We start from the raw sequence: 21,498 nt of genomic DNA, 5'->3' as shown, positions 1-21,498 counted from the left end.
CTGCAATGAACATTGTGGTACATGTCTCTTTTTGAATTATGGTTTTCTCAGGGTATATGCCCAGTAGTGGGATTGCTAGGTTATATGGTAGTTCTATTTTTAGTTTTTTAAGGAACCTACATACTGTTCCACATAGTGGCTGTACCAATTTACATTCCCACCAACAGTGCAAGAGGGTTCCCTTTTCTCCACACCCTCTCCAGCATTTATTGTTTGTAGACTTCTTGATTATGGCCATTCTGACAGGTGTGAGGTGATACCTCATTGTAGTTTGATTTGCATTTCTCTAATGATTAGTGATGTTGAACATCCTTTCATGTGTTTGTTGGTGATCTGTATATCTTCTTTGGAAAAATGTCTATTTAGGTCTTCTGCCCATTTTTGGATTGGGTTGTTTGTTTTTTTGATATTGAGCTGCATGAGCTGCTTGTATATCTTAGAGATTAATCCTTTGTCAGTTGCTTCGTTGGCAAATATTTTCTCCCATTCTGAGGGTTGTCTTTTCATCTTGTTTATGGTTTCCTTTGCTGTGGAAAAGCTTTTAAGTTTCATTAGGTCCCACTGGTTTATTTTTGTTTTCATTTCCATTTCTCTAGGAGCTGGGTCAAAAAGGATCTTGCTGTGATTTATGTCAAAGACTGTTCTGCCTATGTTTTCCTCTAAGAGTTTGATAGTGGCTGGCCTTACATTTAGGTCTTTAATCCATTTTGAGTTTATTTTTGTGTATGGTGTTAGGGAGTGTTCTAATTTCATTCTTTTACATGTAGCTGTCCAGTTTTCCCAGCACCATTTATTGAAGAGACTGTCTTTTCTCCATGGTATATCCTTGCCTCCTTTGTCATAGATTAGTTGACCATAGGTGCATGGGTTCATCTCTGGGCTTTCTATCCTGTTCCATTGATCCATATTTCTGTTTTTGTGCCAGTACTATACTGTAGTTTTGTAGTATAGTCTGAAGTCCGGGAACCTGATTCCTCCAGCTCCGTTTTTCCTTCTCAGGATTGCTTTGGGTATTTGGGGTTTTTTGTGTTTACATACAAATTGTGAAAATTTTTGTCCTAGTTCTGTGAAAAATGCCATTGGTTGTTTGATAGGGATTGCACTGAATCTGTAGATTGCTTTGGGTAGTATAGTCATTTTCACAATGTTGATTCTTCAATTCAAAAACATGGTATATCTCTCCATCTGTTTGTATCATCTTTAATTTCTTTCATCAGTGTCTTATAATTTTCTGCATATAGGTCTTTTGTCTCCCTAGGTAGGTTTATTCCTATGTGTTTTATTCTTTTTGTTGCAATGGTAAATGGGAGTGTTTCCTTAATTTCGCTTTCAGATTTTTCATCATTAGTGTATAGGAATGCAAGAGATTTCTGTGCATTAATTTTGTATCCTGCTACTTTACCAAGTTCATTTATTAAGTGCTCATGTTCTGGAATAGTATGGCTCTTCAAAGAAGATATTATAAATGTCTGTTTGTTATGTGATAATCAGAGCTAAAGTTTACCAAGCATTTATTATGTGCCAGGAAGTATGCAAAGCTCTCTCTCTCTATATAAACATAGATATTGATATTCATTCAATATTCTCAACTGCAAGTGATTTTGCCCTGCTGAGTGCATTTAGCAATATGTGGAGATATTTTTGGTGGTCACAGTTGTGAAGAGGTTCACTATACTGTCATCTAGTAAACAGAGGCCAGCAATGTTACTAAACATTCCTCAAAGCACAGGACAAAGAAGTGGCACAAAGTGTCATGGTGTTGTGGTTGAGAAACCCCGATATAATACTCAATGTCATCATGAGGCAGGTATCATTATAACACTCATTTTATAGATGAGAAGATTATAGCTCCAAAAAATTAACTTGCAAATGGTAACCAGCCAGTAAGAAACAAGGCTGGGTTTCAAATCCAGAGAGCCTGACTCCAAAAGCCACACTGTTATACATAAGCTCATCTCCACTAACAGATCTTAACAGCATTCCATACTTTAGCTAGCATTAGAGATATATTCTTACAAGGCTGATTAGGTATGAGACTTAATGGAAAACGTCAACTTTTATGTCCATAGTAGGGTTTTTCCTCATAGATTAATGTAGTCAAAGTCCCAAACAAGAGGGAAAATGATTGAATTGTTGATAAGCAAACATTCACTCTATTCAAAGTTCAAGTATGTTGTACCCTTTACCCTAATAGAAATGGGAAACTTGCTTTGAAAAGTGCTAATGTGAGCTGAAAGTTACCTTCAAGATGTTATGCATATTTCAAAAGAAATAAAAGTCATTATGCATTCTCTCTAAAGAGGATACAATCTCCAACTGTCAAAACCCTAAACTCTTCTACATATATTACATGTAAATGCCATCTTTTAAAAACCTCTTCCCATTTTTTTCTTCTAAATTAGCTTAGTGGGCCATGGTATTACAGTGTCTTGGTCTGGCCTGTGAATAATGTGACAGACAATTTTTCCACTTCTTCTTGCCTGTAGTTAAGTCTGACTGAAGATATGGAAAACAAGTTTTATGACTTAGGTGGTAAAAATATATGTTCTGTAAGCTGTACTGAGCTAGGTTCTGGGCAGCTAGCATAAAATATTGCATACTGAATTTATATCTGCCAATAAATAATTTTAAAAACTAGGGATATTTTATACTAATGTACACTAAAATATTTTCTGAAAACAAATTGATAATGTTAGCAATAATCTCAATATACCTGTCATGTTACTGGATAGCAAGTTTCTCAACATCAAAAATGTATTCTACTTGTATGTGTTCAAAAGATAAATAGCAAATAAATAACATTCAAAACTGGAAAACACTAATTTTAAAGAGTAATTCTTTACAGTAAAGAAAACAGCAACATTCAAAATATGTCATCGCGACAATAATCTATTCCTGTCACTACAGTGGATAAGGACAGGCCTTCTGCAAGAGCCTATGATTGCAAACAACATGAAAATTCTCTCTAAAATAGTATAATTTAGCTTCGTTTAGTTTATAATGATCGTGATTAAATCTAAACTATTATAAGCAAGACACCATCTGGAACCATAGCAAATCAAGATTCTATTTTCTATGATGACCAATCATGGAAAGCTTATGCAGACTTCTACTTTGCAATATTGTATAGTAATGTGATTAGATAATCACGCAGACCAATGAACCCAGTATTTGTTTCTTGGCAGCTCCAAGAAACAAATACATTGTTTCAGTAGAGATTAATTAATTTCATGGTTCTATTGATATATCCTATGTAAAAATGCAGTATGCAAAGATGGTTAGGACAAAATCTATAGCCTCAACTAGTATAATATACTATTAGGAGAAAAAGAGAATACAAGTAACTTCAAGGCATTACCCTGTTAGATGTCATGAGAATGAGAAAAACAATGGCTGTGTTCCAGGGAAGGATTATGTTACTTACAGGACCATTAAGCTTTATTCATTGGAAAATGTGGAAGGTTGTTATGCCAGTGAGAGGAATGGGAAGGAGGGGAGTAATCAAAGCAGCTTTTCAGGAGGTTAGTTTCTGAGCAGTTTGCAGGATGAACTGGTGGGAGGAAAGTCTCCAAATTAGGAGAACAAAGTCCAGATGTGGTGGAGTAATGAATGGCCTGAATTAGGCAGCAACTATTAGAGATTAAATGATAACAATGAGACACATAATAAGAAAAAATAAACTGAACTCAGTAATAGAGTGACTGGCAAAAATAAGAGTTAGAAGAATTGGTTGGGGTGTGAAGAAGAAAATAGTCAACAATAATTTCAAGAATTAGAGCTCGGAGGTAACCAACAAGGACCTACTATATAGCACAGGGAACTATACTCTATATTTTATAACCTATAAGAGAAAAGAATCTGAAAAAGAACATATATATATATATATATAACTGAATCACTCTGTTGTTCACCTGAAACTAACACAACCTTGTAAATCAACTATATTTCAATAAAAAAATAAAAAAGACAGATCCAGTGGAAAGGAAGGGAGGGAGGGAGGGACAAAGGAAGGAAGGAAGGAAAGAATTAGAAGAGTTTGGATGGTTGGGCTTATGACTATATGTCCTGGGTAGGTGGTATTTCCAGAAGTTTGGATTCAAAGGATGTTATTTATAGATGCCTTTATAAATGGATGATTCCAGAAACTGACCCTAAATATTACTATGGAATAACTGTACTCCTGGTGTTGTCACTTTGACCTCCGGAAAGGCACAGGGGTTTGTAGACTTGTAAGACCTGCTCTCTGCTGAATTTTTTCTCTGATTTATCATCTGACAGGTATAGTTTCAGATTTTATTTTTCACCCATAGTACTCTTGAGATTTACTTTACCTATGGTGTGTGCCTCTGTATTTCATAAAGTGTCCAAGAATCTATGGTAATGTTAAAAGTTTTTAAATATATATGTAAATTCTAAGAAAATAAAAATAATGAAAAAATTAAATGAATCACTCTGTTTGCTATGGCTCAGATATCCTTTCTATCTGTAGAAATCACTTGGCACTGAGCCTTGGCTTCTTTTTATTGCCATTTATTTGTTTATGCTCATGCCTGGATGCTCTAAAGAGATTATGAATCCCTTGAGCACCATGGATTGTATCATAGCTTTATCTGTTCTTAATGCATAGCAGAGTGTTCTGCACATAGTTTGTGCTCAATTAAACTTAATTGATGATGATGATTAATATTTTTAAGGAAGTGAAGGCTTAAATTCCTTTCCTGATACCATCATACATTTGTTCCTTTCCGTTATTTCCTTTCTCTGAAATATTTTTCACAAACATAAACAAGTCTAACAAATGTTTTTTAGGAAACTACTAGGCCTACAAATAAGGTATTTCTTTTAGCATCAGAATTATATCTTCTGTTTAAAATAAGCTAAAGCCCACTCCTCATTTTCAGAGAAATGCTTCATATTATATATGAAAGCAGAGACAGAATCCAATAATAAAACAGACAAAATAGAGACATCATGAATAGCATGGAGATTCAGAAAACTATACCTTCTTCCATCTCCCACACTAACCCCTTCCCACCCACCCATCCACCCATGATGAAGTGTCATTTTTCCTATGGCACTTCTTGAAAAATGACATCAGGGAATAATAGAGTGCAATGTGGTACAGGTCTATTTTTCTGTTGCCTTACAGGTTAATCATAGTGTAGTAACAGCACCAGCTATTTTGAAGGGGTGGCGTGCCCACTAGACAGGTACATTAATCATGCTCTCGGCCTCTTAACAACCTGCACCCCCTCCCCATCCCTAAGCACACACATATACTTTTGTTCAGTACTAAAAGCAAATACTTGTAAGTTTAAAATTATGACCTTGGAATCATTAAACTCTGATTTATGTACATGTTTAACTCCATTTCTTTTCACTGTCCCCTCTCTCCCACCCTCTTAGCAACTACTATGACCTTGTTGAAGGAATTGGATATACTACTTCCTTGCAGTAGTTTGGAACAATATATTGGAACTTTCATAAGGCAATCTGATACCTGTCAACCTAGTTGTCACGCATTTTCTATTTTCTAGCTTCAACAACCCAGATGCTTTAAAGCTTCTTGAAGCTCAGCCTTCAAAATGTGAGTATGTTGATTTGCAGAAAGATTCATGCCTTGGCAAACTTAAACATAGACTCCTTTAAAAATATCATCATGGGACTGATTATTAACTTAATTACAAATTTATCATGTCTTAGGGTAGATCCTGCAATTAACATCTGTGCCATATTATTTCTATTTCTATATCAGGAAGGGGATTTAATTATCTTTATCTATGCCAACATATTCATTTCCAAATACAGACTCTACATTGGATAGCCTTACAAAATATTTTCATAACTTAGTAAATTAATATTGAATAAGTTAATATAAGAGAAATCAATTAAAACAATGGGATATCAAATTTACCCAGCAGACTGGCAAAGATTTCTTTTAATGCATACTATTAGCAAGAGTGAGATTAAAAAACATGCTAGTGCTCTACCATAAAGGTTTTAAAATGTGCCACCATTCAGGAAGGTCTTTTCAATATGGGGTTTAAAATATTAATACTTTGACACAAACTTTATGCCTAGAAATATATCCCAGAAGAACTAGAAAGAGAAACAAATATCAAGTTTAAAAATGTTCCACAAAAGATTATCTATAATAACAAAACAATGCAGGCAAACTTATCCAATAATAGGTGAATAGTTGTATTAATTATAATACAATTATATTACAGATTATTAGGTTTTATGATCCTTTTTATGTATTACTGAATTTGGTTTGCTAATATTTGGTTGAGGATTTTTACATCTGTATCCATCAGAGATATTCGCCTGTAATTTTCTTTTTTTGTAGTGTCTTTATCTGGTTTTGCCATGAGGGTAATGGTGGCTTCAGAGAATGAATTTGGGAGTGTTCCCTCCAATGGATTATTATTTTTTAAAACAATATGAGAAACTATATTATTATCTTAAATAAATGAGAACAATACATACACAGTATGATCAACATTTGATTAAAGATAGGAAAGAAGGAATAAAAGATGGAGAGGAATTAAGGTTTGTAAGCACATAGTAACCATGATCAAAATATTAATTAAAAAAATGTTTCCATCTACAAATGTAATATTACCAATAATGATGTTTCAAGCAAAGAATAGAACTATTTTGCTTTCTGGTATAATATTTTATTTATATTATGCTACATAGCAGGATTCTCTTTTCAAGATATAACCAAAAGAACTGTGGCTACTAAGAAAATATAAGAAAACTGAATTAATTCTGGCTAAATTCTTAACCAACATTCCCTACTTTCTTTCCAGTTTTCTGACTTGTGTTTTAGTTCAGAATTTATATTTGTCTCACTAAGAATCAAACACAGAAATTCTAATGATCCTCTGTTAAAAAATATCCAAATATACTTTTGCTCAAAATACTGCTCAAAATATGTTGGTATGCATATACACACCATTTGGGGCTCATAACACACACAGTTTTACAAACTTCTCACAGTAGTACATGGTCATAATCTTTAAAATGGAATAGATGGCAGAGAGTTAGCACTTGAAATTTGCTCAGTTTGTTCAAGGTTCTATCATGTATTCCTTTGTTTAGAAAATGTTCTTAAATTAACTTTTGCTTTAAAACATACCTCCCAGACACTGTCTCCTTAACTGAAGACTCTTCATTTTGACAATTTTTTACTTCTTTTTATGCCTCTTTAAGCTTGAAAGTTTGGAACATATTTTCAACCATACCATGGAAATAATTTGCTGTAGTGAGTACCTCATAGCCTCAAGGTCACACCCATTGAATAGTGACACCTTTTAGAACCCAGGTTAGGCGAACACCTAGCTGATACTGCCAAAGATCCTATAATAACTGGTTCAATCTTAAGTTTTCTTAACGACTCATATTATTAGATTACAGACTGAAGGCATTTGAGCAGGTTTATTCAAGAATACTTATCTGTCCTACACCAGGACTTTCTATAGTTTGGCATACCTAAAGTTTAGGGTCTAGACTTTAGTCATTTTCATTTCCAAGGTCTTTAGATCTTAAATCAACACAGGCAGATGTGTCCACTCAGGGTCTATGACTTCCTTTCTAGATCAAATTCTAGCTACCCTGAGCTCTAGAATCTCAGAATTCCCTGCTCAGATGGCCCCAGATCTGCTTCCAGTGATTGGGCAGCCCTCTTCTTCAGGTCCATTACCTTCAGGGAAGACAGTGCTTCCGGTACATGACCATAGGCCCAGGGAGTAAGTGAGGAACAGATGTTTATGGTGGCTACGGATTGTGCTTAAAAGTGTAGACCAAGGATCAAGGGTCAGGGGCTGGGGACCAATTCTTCCTCAGTCATCACATTTTGCCACAGGATTCTCAGGAGTCTAAGAACATTAAATTCAAACCTTCCTTCCTCATAACTTTAAACATGTATTTGTCAGATCATGAGGAAAGAGCATTTTTATTTAAGAGTTTTTTTAGTTTGAGTTATAACATTTAAATATTTAGTGTTTAGCCATATGGTATAATGGCCTCTGTTTATACTACTGCCTCATAGTGTTAGGGGAAAACCAGGATATGGCTTCACCTTTAAGCAAATTAAAGACATCAAGTCAACTGAAACAGACTAAATTTCAGAGTCAACTAAAAAATTAAAAATAAAGAAAATGGGAAGGGGGGCAAAAAGAGTGGAAGTAGAAGATTATATAGAAAAGGCAAGGGATGAAAAAAGAAGGAAAGGATATGAAGAGAAAGATCATATGTGTAGGAAAAGGTGGAAGAAGCCAGACTAAAAAGGAGAGAGAATTTGAGAAAAGAGGTGAGAGAATGAATAGAACATACAGAATAGGAGTTTAGAAGAGAGGGAGGAGCTGTAGATAGAAGCAACTGGTCGGGTATAGGGAGAATTAAGTCTGTACTTTCTCTTCTTAACTCCTTCAGTCAAGTACCATATCCCACTAAGTTTCTATCTCCTTGTACTACAGAGGAATGGATTAAACCACCTAGGTTCAATGAACAGTGTTGCTCTAAAGGTCAGTGAATCTACGAGTGCTTCTTTTCCATCAGTCCATCAGAGAGAGTCGGGCCAGGCACACCTCTGAACCCACCACACTTAGGGACCATCCTCTCACCAAAGAAGCCTCTGATTTCACTGTGACCACTTTGATTATCCAAAGTCACCCCTGAACTGGTGGGAGTCTGCAAACCAGTGACTGTCAATGGAGCAACCATTCCTAACCTGGGCCGTATGGCCACTGCATGAAGATGTGCCCTGAATTTAACCTCAATGTTCTGCCATGATCCATGTCCTAATCTGATTTTATTGTTTCAAAGACTAGATCTCAGCAATATTAACATGAAATTTTTTAAAATTCAACTTTCATATATATACATACACATATATGTGTGTGTATATGTATATATATATATCTGAGTCATACATTAGAAGTTATCTCTAAACATGGAGTATGTGTAAAATTTCTAATGTTCTGATAAGAATTACCAGTAAATAAAAATAAAGTGACAAGATACTAATTTAAAGAAAAACTGAAAACGACCATGTGCATAAAGCTACAGTTTATTTTTCCTACTTTTGCCCACTTATTAATACCACAGAAACACTACACTATTTAGATTTAAAATGTTCTTCACTGATATGAGAAAATTGGGTCAGAATAATTTCCATGCTAAAGCTATTGACAAGAGACTGTAGCAATGAGAATACTGATAAATACTTTGTTCTCTTTCAGAATTCTTTCCATTCATTTACAGTCACAGGGATGGAAGCATCATGAAAGGAGACTGAAGACAACTGAAAGCTCTCTTGAGACTAACATAAAAGCCAGAACTTTCATGAGGAAGCAATAGCAAACTGTATAAGCTAAGTAGCATTGGCTTCAATGCATGTTTTTATATTTTAACATTTATGAGACTTCAAGGCCACTGTTGTATCCTTCCTTGTAGTTTCTATAGAAACATTTGCTTATTTAAAAAACAAAACTGTAACCTTCTGTGTGAAACACTCTAAGCTGTGAAACAGATAGAGAAGACCTGCAATTCCAGATGCAAATAAAATAGTATGAAGAAGTTGTGGAGAGAATGGAGAAGGAAATTCATTCATGGCCATAGTCACCATCCACAGCTATGTGAGCTCTAGATATGCCATTTCCTTCTGAAGTTTATAGTTAGAGCATATGGGTACCAATACTGCTCTTAACATTTTAATTATTCATTTAAAAAATTCATCTAATTAGTCTCCAAAATAGTTTTAGATGTCAAAATATTCTACTTAAAGAAATGTGGCATTATCATTGAAATTAGGAGAGACAAAATTGTCCATCCCCTCATCTTCCAAAATTACCTTGGAAATAAAATTAGGAAACAGGGGATGGAATAAATACAACATATTAAAGCTACTGGCCTTCACATTAAATGGACAGTTAAAATATCATATTACAAAGGAAAAAAACAGATGAGCAAAACCATTTTCAATTTTTATTTTTAAAATTTAGGAAACTAAATACTCAGGTTTAGAGCAGTTCGGTGTTATCAGATTTTTCCTCTAATGCTTTTTAATCCATTTACCTATATTTGTTTGAAATGTAAACTTTGGATAGCTTAGAGTCTAATTTTAGTCTCTGTTTTGTAAAAGAATATATAAACTACTATAAGTGAACATTAATATCAGTTTTGCCATTACATATAAATTATGACTCATTTTAAATTCAGTTAAGAAATATTACCCACTTCCAGTTGTTACCTAACTTTGAGAGTCATCAAAGCTGAAATGTTTAGAACCTTTGCAAAGGAAACTATGAAAATAGGAATTAAGGACCATTGCATTCCACTGCATTCTGAATGCAGTGGGAGATGGAAAGCATTTTAGAACTAATTCATTTTATCTCAAAAACCTTGAGAAATGGTGCAAGAGTAGGGAAAAGAGCCCAGAAATCTGTTGCTAGAGTGCCAGGTTTGAATCCTAATTCCATCACTTGATAGATGTGTGATGCTGGCCAAGTTACTTGACCACTTTGTGCCTCAGTTTCATCTTTAATGAAAGTAGTAATACTAGTACCTTCCTTATAAGTGCTAGTTATAAGTACAAGGATTAAATTAAATGAATAAGTTTAAAGGATTTAGAACAAAACAATGTGTACCACAAATGTTACATGAATATTTGTTAAACATGATTTTCCTTGATACTACTCTGCCTCTATCTATTGACATCATTTCACTCTACGTAAGAGCCCTCTTAGCCAATATGATTTGTCCCACTGATTAGAAGGTTAATATCTAGAAGCTGATTCAAATAAGTAACCAGTAAAACAAACCAAAACACTACACATGTAAAATATTACACGTTAATTGAAAACCTGTGCATGCATGTTTATTGGCCAATATTTTCATGTAAAGCCAAGGCCTTTTCTCTGAATACTGATCTGTTGAGTAAAGTTCTATGATTTCTTTCTTGTCATATATTATCTACATTTCATGCTGCCTTTTATTTAAAGTGGAGTTATTAAAGACATTTTTGAAGTATGCTGAGTGCAGAATGTGTTTAGATGACTACAATTTTCCCCAACTTTGAAAGTTGCCTGGACCATTTCACATCAATTCTTTATTAGTAACTCACCTTTTAAAGTGTTATCGCTACAGGTTTCTAAGAAGTTATTTTTTTCATACTCATGATTCGTAATTTTATGTAACAATTAAATTACCTAGTTACTAAAAACAAACACAAAGGGCATATATAGGTCTGAGAATAGAGCTGACTCCAGGCAAACGTACCATTGAAACAGAGAGAACAGAGTGTGCAAAAATTCAGGAAGGATCTCATTACAATGAGCTTCAAGACTTAAGCATTAATCATTATGTTTTAAGGGAATGAAAATTGTCAACGAATCCCACAAATTGGTTAAGTGGAAGTCATTTAAGACAGTGTCTACTGTACTGACTTATTTGATTGTTTATATGTCTGAGTCCCAATCTAGACTGTGGCCACTGTGATCTTTTGAATTATCCAGTTGAGTCTTAAGATTTTCTCCCTTCTTTGTCTTTTCAATATTTGTCTCATATTTCAATTTCTTGTGTTTACTCCTCAGGCTCTTGGAAGCATACTGCAACTTTAGTAGCACTCCCTCTGTGACAGGCATTTCATATACTGTACAATCAAAGCTTTTCAAGTCTGCTCTATAACGGTTGATTTGTTGATTGGGGTTTAACCTTCCCTTCTAAAAGAAGGATTCCAGGGAACAGAATCCTTTGTAGAGTCACAGTTTATGAGAGTGTTATATTCCCTACTTCATGCTGTTTGCCAGGTGAATGGGATGGTAATACTCAAAGATGACCAAAAAAGGTAAACACAGGTTATATAGAATCACAGTTCAAAATCCTTGTAACAGGGACTTCCCTGGTGGCGCAGTGGTTAAGAATCCGCCTGCCAATGCAGGGCACAAGGGTTCGAGCCCTGGTCCGGGAAGATCCCACATGCTGCAGAGCAACTAAGCCTGTGAGCCACAACTACTGAGCCTGCACTCTAGAGTCCGCGAACCACAACTACTGAAGCCCGTTCGCCTGGAGCCCATGTGCCACAAAAAGAGAAGCCACTGCAGTGAGAAGCCCGCCCACCGCAGTGAAGTGTGGCCCCCACTCGTCGCAACTAGAGAAAGCCCAAACGTGGCAACGAAGACCCAACGCAGCCAAAAATAAACAAATAAAATAAATAAATTAAAAAAAAAATCCTTGTAACGGCAAAGTTAAACAGCTAGTCAGATATTATAAAGGATAAAGCACAGTCATCCCTCAGTATCCGTGGACACCCCCATGGATACCAAAATTCATGGATGTTCAAGTCCCTTATATAAAATGACGTAGTAGAGTTTGACCCTCCATACCTGCAGGTTCTGCATGTGGACACGGAGGGGCCTACTATAGAACAGTTTAACCAAGGCCATTTCCCCAAATCAGTATTTCTTCAAATGTGGTCCAGAGACCTACAAGTGTCCCTGAGACCAAATCTATTTTCATAGTAATAGTAACATTACATGGCTTTTTCAGTCTCATTTTCTACATTCATAAGTGTATAGGGTACAGAAAGTCCATTAATAGGGTTTCAGATTCCATACTGGAACTAACCTTTAGGAAACTAATACTTGCCATTTCAGTATAGTATCAAAGAAAAATGTCTGTCATTATATGAAAAGACTATTAGACCATATTTCATTCATATATTTCCACCAAAACAACACGTTACAACAGATTAAATGCAGAAACAGATATGAGAACCCAGCTACCAAGTATTAAGTCACATTAAAGAGACTGGCAAAATGTAAAATAGTGCACTCTTCTCATTTATGTTTTCTTGTCTTGGGAAATGTAATATATTTTATAAAAATAAGTTATTTATATTAATTTATAACAAGTATATTACTGATATTTTTAAAGAATTAATAAATACTATATATATTTATTCAGTTTTAACTTCTAATATGGTAAATATTTGCACATATTACTCACATAAACAAAAAGCTCTTTTCTTTGGAGTGCTCAGTAGTACTCAAAGAGTGCAAATGGGTTTTTAGAACAAAATGTTTGAAACCTTTACTCTAAAAGAAGCAGGTCTGATCTGAAAATAACCATACCATATATTCTGTTCTGACATTTTCCTTTTCCTAAAATAACTTACAAAGAAAAGGAATGAGCTAGAGAGAACACTGAAGACCCCCTCTCCATCCTGTTTCCAGCTGGTACATTTTGAAGTAGAAGAGGTAAAATCTCATTTCTAAGTGACATTAATTAGTTGTATAGCTATCAGTATAAAACAAATTCTATCAGATACTACAAAACATCAGTACAGCTTATGCATAGTTACACAAACTATTTGGTCTCAAGTCAAGAGATTTTAATTGACTTTTGAACTCTTATTATCTGTTAACATAACAATGACAGTGACTAATTTCCCAACAGAAAATGTAATGACAGAATGATCTCTAATTTAAATAAGGTAAGTTTTTCTTCAACTTAGTAGAATAAAACAAAGAATCAACATGTAAACTATGAGTTACTTTGCTCCAAAATGTGTTTATGTGTATTGTATCTGCACAAATTATCATTTTTATCCCGTAAAATTACCTTAAAGTTCACACACATACACACTCTCATGCTGCTGTCTATCAGTTTAAGAATCAGAATTGATATCAAACTCATCTAACTTAAAAAGAATTAATAAGAGTTTCAAAATACCTAGGCTACTTGGTTTTCGTTTTCTGGGTTACCAAAGGGCATTAAAGCAATTATGCAAAAACCCCTGCTATATAAAAGCTATCATACCCTTTTATCTCATTATCATTTAAATGTTAAATGCTCCATTATAGAGGTAAATTGGGTTTAAAAAGGAATTTTTAAAGCAGAAGAGCAAAAAATATAAGGTTAAACAGAGTGAAAAATCAGAGCTTCAAACTGTAATATAAAGCTTACTAGGGCAAGGATTGATCTTTTGATATACTAAGAAAGCCAGACCCTCTGACATGCCCTATACAGAGTAAATATACTGATCTGGAACAAAAATTATGTGAAACAGCTGTTAAGTGACAGAAGAAATGTGCATTGGACCACCAGCTTGTCATAAATATTGCACTCTTAATCAGAAAGCATCTGTCTTTTCATTTCCTTTTCAGCAATCTCTGCATTGTATTTAATCTGCACAGAATGCTTCTCCTAACAGGTGCAACAATGTTTACAAATTAAAAACCTTATTTAAATGAAGTTTACAACTAGAGACGTTTCAATTAACAAGGCAATATCTTATGAGAAGGAATAATTCTAACATTTGGCAAACCCATAGATTGCTTTACATTTGTGAAATTTAATTATTGGAAAATTAGAGTATAGATGCCAAAAAAGCTAAAGATGAAAGGTGCCTCAAGCAATCTATGCAATATACAGGCATCCAGAGAAACTACAGGGAGAAATTGCTGGTGGGAATGTGGATAGTATGAAATATTGAGAATAGATATTGTAAAATGTCATATTTCATCAAAAAATAATTTTAGAACTAATAATATCCCATATGTCCATAAAAAGTGGTATCTACGGCACTAGTCTACTTTCCTACAGGTAATTTTTCTCTTATTACCATTATTTACTTGTTGAAATTGAGTGTAAAAGATTTATAATCAATCTCGCTGGATTAAAAAAACTGTCAGAAACTCTAATCATCTAAATAAATTTTAAATGGATAGTTTCTTCAAAAATATGAGCATAAATTAGCACACTTAGAATGCATATACGATTTTTAAAGTGAAAGGACTACAAAATTATCGACTTTAACTTTTTTACTCAAAATTAGTGCAAAGATAATGCACTCACTTCCTACAGGGGCCGAACAGGTAATAGAGGTGATACAAGTCTGGTGAAACATGTGGCCCATTAGGTTGATCAATCATTCATTTCCCAATTTTTGATAGAAAGAGGTATTGAAGAAATATTCTTCTTAATATTGTAATCACAATGCACAATCTAGCCAATTGTTTCCATGGAAAAAAGGAATCCATTTCTTCCAAAAATTCAAGTTTTCAATAAAGCACAGAACAAACAATAGGTATTCGTGGACTGGATCTGGCCCTAGGGCTTCCAATTTACGAACTTTAGTGTAATAGTTGAGAACATGGGCTTACTGTTAAAGAGATCTAAGGTCAACTTCTATCTTGGCCATTTATTAGCTTTATGACCTTGGATCAGCTACTTGATTTTAAGCTACATTTCATCCTCAGAAGAAAAAATAAAAAGTGTTAATAATAAAAGGTGACTCATAGGGATATCATAAATATTGAATGAGATGAGGTAATATAAAATATTTGCTAATATAAAAATTTTAGCAAAGCAAGCACTCAATAAGTGGTAGATATTACATACTATACATAGAATAGATTATGCAATACATAAATATAATATATATTTTAAATTTAATTTCAGGGGAAAAGCTCTAACATCCTTACCTGCTTTTACTAATTGACACAGGATAAATATCCTTTATATCATGGGTAAAGCCTTTCAATGTTTATAATTCCTCTTAATAACTGTATACAAATATCTATTATAGGTTAACACAGAAAGCAAAGGTCACTATCTGTTCTTTGGAGAATTTACCGTACAAAATTATCTCATCTCAAACATTCACATTTTGTAAGGGACAAATCCATTAAAAAATTTTTCCACACTAAAGCAATATAAACAAGGTCATTAGTTATAAAGCATAGAAGATTCTCTTTTAATTGCTTTTTTGGAGACAAATACAGTAGAAAATGATTTTGATGATGGGAGTTAGACATTCTGTATATAATTTGAAAAACTGATTAGCTTCTTCAGACTAAGCCAGTTCTAGTGGATAAACTTTAGCCTGAGGAGTTTCACATTATATTAGTACCTTCTGAGAAAATCACTGGGACCTGTTTCCAAATCTTCTCCCATTAACACCTCAGATCGTCCAGCTGATCCTCATCAAATCCCACCTCCTCATCCTTAGAAGCTTGTTTTTCTTAATGATTAACAAGCTCCTCCCTCCCACTAATGTCTTCTTATTGAAAAAGTTTAGAAATTCTCCCTAATATGTAAATCAGATAATAATAATTGTGATGATAGTTATAGTTACTGGAGGCCTTATTATATGCTTAATGTTAGCCAAGCCCTTTATATGCTTAATCTCATTTAATCCTTACCATGGCTCTCTAGATTCCATAAGTATACCAAGTTCCCCTCATCTATAAAACAATTCTGAAAGAAGTTAAATCATTTGTCTAGTACTTGAGTTCAGAGTCAAGTCTAGTCCCATACCTAAGGCTATACTATATTGCCTCTCTAAATTCTTGGCTTAAACTCAACCAAAATGAATTAAACAAGTATTGGATAAAAGTTTTCATTCAATGTGTTAACATGACAGGAGCTGGACGGGCTGGGATGAGGGGGGGTTGATAAAACGATGTTAGAAGATTCAAGCAGGAAAATTAAAAGTGAGTTAATTTCTTAATACATCAGTTTCATTATATGTAGTGGTCTTGGTAAGAGAAAAGATACCTCTATACATGTACCCCGTTTTCAAACAGCAATAGCATATGAAAATTCAATTTTAAAAAATAGATAAATCACAGTGATTACTTTTGCATTACCCAAGAATTCATCTCATTACAGTAGGAGTCACCCAGAGTTTCTCCATCTGTGAATTTAAGTTGTTAGTGATCATTTGTGTCTACTGAGGGAGTAAGGGGTGAGGCTAGAGGGCTACAGAGAAACCTAAAGGTCACTTTTGCTAAAAGCTATCAGACATTAAGATATTGCATATCTGACATTGATAAAAATATAATTTAAACACAACTTTCCAGGAACGTCTATAATTTGAAAAACAAGGAAGGCTTTACTCTATTTTCCAGCCACTATTTTGTTAATGAAATAGTTACATCAAGAAGGCCACCGCAGAGGCTTTCAAATAGCTCCCAATAATGCATGCGCAATTTGTAAAAGAAGGAAGTCTTTCAGCAGGTTTGGATCTACAGAGAAACAGTTTCCTGTGACATAACTCTGAGAAAGATTAAAAGGCTTAATGTCCAACAGAAGAATGAACATACTTAATTAAGGTGAATCAGGCCTCTGTGATATTCTTTGGGAAAAAATTTCGTATCCTCACACACAAAAAAAGTAGCACCTTTTTAGGCAAGCAAACTATTGACAAAATTTGGGAAGCTAATCCACAAGACTCACATTAACATACAGCACATGAAATGCACTTTCCCTTGGGCAAGGAGAGGAGAATCTATTGCACATGTCATCTGTTTCTGTGAATTCCGAAGATTACAATTATGTTTTGATGTTAATCCAACAACTGCACATTTCTTGCTGAGAAGCACACTGAAAATGTGAGTGACAGTATAAATCTTTTTAAATTGAATTCAACACTATCGAAAAGAGCTGATGTTTTCAAATATTCTCACAAAGCCTCTGAACAACAAGAATAACTTTCTAAATGAAGCAGCTTCTTATCGTAACCTATTGGGTAAGAAAGACAAAAAGCCAGGATAAAATAAAATTCTGCATGTCTGCTATATACATTGTGTGTGTTTTGCATTTTTGGAAACACTCACCTCTAATGCTTTGATGTCCTCATAAGTAAACCTCACGGTGGGAACTCCAAGATGGTTGATGAAGTAATCGGCATCATCTTGCATCTGTACAGAACTGATATTTGTTTCTGGGCACTGACCTCTTCTGGAACAGTTGAAATTATTTTTCTGAAAAACATAATTTAGATTGTTAGCACACACTATGCTTCTTAGGTTATCCCTAAATCAATGCTACTCAAAACGTGGTCCACAGTTCAGCAGCATCAATGGCACCCAGGAACTTATTCGGAACATGAAATGTAAATGCTTAGTCTCCACCCATGTCCTCCCAAATGGGAACCTTTGGGGATGGAGCCCAGAAATCTGTGTAGCAACATTCCTCTACTGTGCTCATGCTCACTGAAGAGTGACTAGCACTGGACTAAATCAAGCTTTTCTTGTTGTTGTTGCTTAAAAAGCATTTTTATCATACATTTATTATGATCTGTAATGGCTCGTTAAAAGAGAATGTTGAGTCCCTCAAAAGGTTTAGTTTTGTCTTTTTTTAAAGTTTTCCCACAAATTTAAAGGACAGCTTGGTAAGATATAATTCTATTCTAAAAATGTTTTTTGGACAACCACAGAAAAGAATTTCTCAATTGCCTCGTCAAACCATATCCCCACATGTGTTAAGAGTATATGCCAAATATCACGGGCCAAAGAGAACCACAAAGCTAAGTGCAACCTCTAGGCAAATAAACGGTGATAGACTATTATTTCTTAAACTAAGAGTTGTCTAGCATGCAAAACAAATGACCATAGCTTTACAAAAATAAATCAAAGCATAATTAAAAAGTCATAACCAGTAAAATAACTGCTCCTATAACTATTATTGATTTAAAATATCTTCATTAGTAAAATTTCCAAAAATCTAGACTCTTTCTGTGATGCTGTTGTCTCAAGTATGAAATATGGAAGAATGCCAATCTCCTCAGCAGGAATCATGAGGGAAGTGAGACAACAGTGCGAGAACATCACATCCAAAATCGGGCAAAACATATGTATTCAATGTATGTTTGCCATTGAATCAAGACATTGACTCTTCAACCCCTTCCCATGCTTCTTTGGCATGATATAATTTCAAAAACACTTTTAAATATAATCCATCAAAAGATTTGGAAATATGAATTGTAATATTCAGAAAGTGAGTTTTTCCAACTTTTTTCAACTACAGTGCTAGATCTTTCAAACATATAATAATGTTTCATTGCTTATCCATTTTTTTGAGGTCCTAACAGAAAGATATCTGCAACAAATTTAAAATCAATTAAAATGGAAAGTCTGTGTAAGTGTTTATAATCTAGGCATGGTTTCAGCTTCATGTTATTTGCAAATATCTTGGGTAATTAAGCACTTTGGAAATAGAAAGTAAAAAGAGTGTTCTAGCACACAGTCTAACCAGCAACCTAATGCTTTTTATGGTGAGCCCCAGAAATTTTCTTCTTTTGAAAGCCTAATCTGAAAAGACAGTTAATCCCTTTTCATTCCCTCATATACTCCTGGGGCAAAGACTCCTGGAGCAAAGACTCCTGGAGGTTTTATATCAACTGGGATAGTTTGGGGAGGGTCTTGATTATTCCCAAAGAAGAGCTACCCTTAAGTACTAGATCACAAAAAGCAAAGAGACTACATTGTATAAGAAGTCCCAAGTATTTTTGAGAGATCCAGTTGAAATCAGTTTTGAAAACTGGTAACTTTGAAGGTATTTGTTGAGCCAGAATAAACTTTTTTCTAATTGAATTTGATTGCACTGAGCAGGCAAGACATTCACCAGTGTCCCATCACTAGTGTCTCATGCTCAGCCTGCCTCACTCATTCAAATGTAGTCAATGGTGGCTGGAGGCATTTGAATTTGTGAAACCTAGGCTGTTGCAGTCTTGTATGTTATTAATGAGGCTTTGGTGGAATCTAGTCTTTTCTCAGATGCTTAAAAAATAAATTTTAATTTTATTGGCTAAGTGGTCTACTTCCCCTTTACTGCAGCAACATCTATGTCTTTTTGAGATAGCATATGTACCCTACTTATCATCAATGAAAATATAGATTTGGTTTTAATTTCATTGCATATACACAATTCTTACATCCACTGTAAATATCAGCCATGTTCCTTAGATAGAAAATTTTTCTCAACAGAGGAATGCCATGGATCAAAAATTGACAACTCTAAATTCCATGAGTTGTCTGAAAAAAAAATTATTTAATTAAATTTTTAAAAATAATTGTGGTTTTAGATTTTGATATCACTTTTACTCAGTCATCATTGTTATATAATAGCTTCCCTCTGACAAAATATTAATTTCCCATATGTGCAAATAATTGAAATGGCAGAAATGACCCACTCCAATCAATACTTACATTCTTTGTTTGATCTAACAGTTACACAAAGCAAAATTCTTGTTTTGCGTCAGTCTTTTACTGGCCCCAGGCATTCTTTCCAGAGACAGTACAGATTCTCTAGTCTCTCTGTTCTTTCCATGGCTAATCCCATTGCATAGCTTTAATATTTTCATTGCATTCCATTTTCCAGGCAAATCAAAAGGGTAACATCCAGCCTTCAGAATCACATTTCTTAAAATACTTCTACATTCCTTCCCCTACTCTGGTTTGCTTTACTTTACCCATTTATTGAAAAGTCTACCTTTTCCCTAAAGGTTTGTATTGCCACCTCCGTCATACTTAAACTCCTTTGTAAACCAACTCTAAGATGGCAACAGGCTGAGCATTACCTAGAATTGTTTTAAAATTATATTTTGACGGTTAAGATCTCTTAAACCACATCTATGGTGCTAACATAGACTATTTACAAAGGGAAGACAGAGTACAGAACAATAGGGTTGCATGGCCCAAGGTGTAGCTTGACTCTACAGTTTGGGGCACTGGGATATTGAGTCTCCTGTCAGAGTTAAGCCCAAATGAAGAGTAAAAGCTTCAAGAAAGCCAATCCAAGATTGGAGGATCAGGGGTGACACAGAGTTCCCTAAGGAGCCTTTCTGGGGCTTGTTCCTTACCTACTGACTTTCCCTGTAAAGTCTTGTGGAGGACTTCTCTTGCCAGCCCACAACATTTCTCCTCTCCGTGTCTCTCTCTGTCTCTCCCACCACCTTGTTTTCTACCGTCTACTCTCCTGTGATTTAATCAGTGATGAGGGGCAGAACTACAGGACCCTCAAGCCTATGTTTATTTTGTCCTTTTGTTCCTAACTAGTTTCAGAGTAAAATAGGATAAAAAAAGAACCCAATTTTCAGATTGATTTTTTTTTCCCAAAGTTATTTCATCTGGGGAATCTCCCTTAAAAGGAGAACATTCCTGGCACACAAACCCTATCCTCTAAATCTTTTTTATTATTCACTACTTCAAAATCTAGGCCAAATTTACAGACCTGAAGTGTTCCTAAATCTGCCTTCTATCTTAATGTGACTTGTTTTCCCTCACAGCACTGCAGTGGATTGTAATGGGTCCATATCAGGTAATAGATTCTGATCTACTCAACCTCTGAAACACTAATATCTGAAAGGGAAGTAGAAAGAAAAGTTATTTCCTTCATTTTTCTAGAAGTTAGCCACCATGGGGGAGAGAAGGTTGATAACAAATTTGTGCAGGTCAATCAATTTTTAGAATTTATTTGCAAGGCTGAGTAAATTCAAATTAAGTATTTCATCCAAGGAGTTCAAAATGTTCCACAATTAATGTTTGATAGCACACATTTTTATTCCAGTTTATAAAATAAGCAAGTTCAGGCAAAGACCATGATTATGTCACTTGTTTAATCTCCTACCACTAGTCTGTTGAAGACCTGAAATGAAATCACTATCTCAATCCTAAAGTGGTATGCTCTTTGCAAGTATACTTT

At 34.6% G+C, this 21,498-nt stretch overlaps 1 protein-coding gene across 10 annotated transcripts in view; it reads right to left on the bottom strand.

Annotated features, from left to right (window-relative positions):
• The window catches only part of NAALADL2 (N-acetylated alpha-linked acidic dipeptidase like 2), a 1,495,600-nt gene that overhangs the window by 250,426 nt on the left and 1,223,676 nt on the right, over positions 1-21,498 (bottom strand). For all 10 annotated transcript variants that reach the window (XM_059922024.1, XM_059922026.1, XM_059922019.1 and 7 more), the window contains one exon: positions 17,631-17,777. In XM_059922024.1, the coding sequence (XP_059778007.1) occupies positions 17,631-17,777 (147 nt within the window). The remainder of the gene's footprint in view (positions 1-17,630; positions 17,778-21,498) is intronic.

Source organism: Balaenoptera ricei, chromosome 4 (assembly GCF_028023285.1).
Source record: "Balaenoptera ricei isolate mBalRic1 chromosome 4, mBalRic1.hap2, whole genome shotgun sequence".
NCBI lineage: Eukaryota > Metazoa > Chordata > Mammalia > Artiodactyla > Balaenopteridae > Balaenoptera > Balaenoptera ricei.
This window is presented reverse-complemented; position numbering and strand designations above follow the sequence as displayed.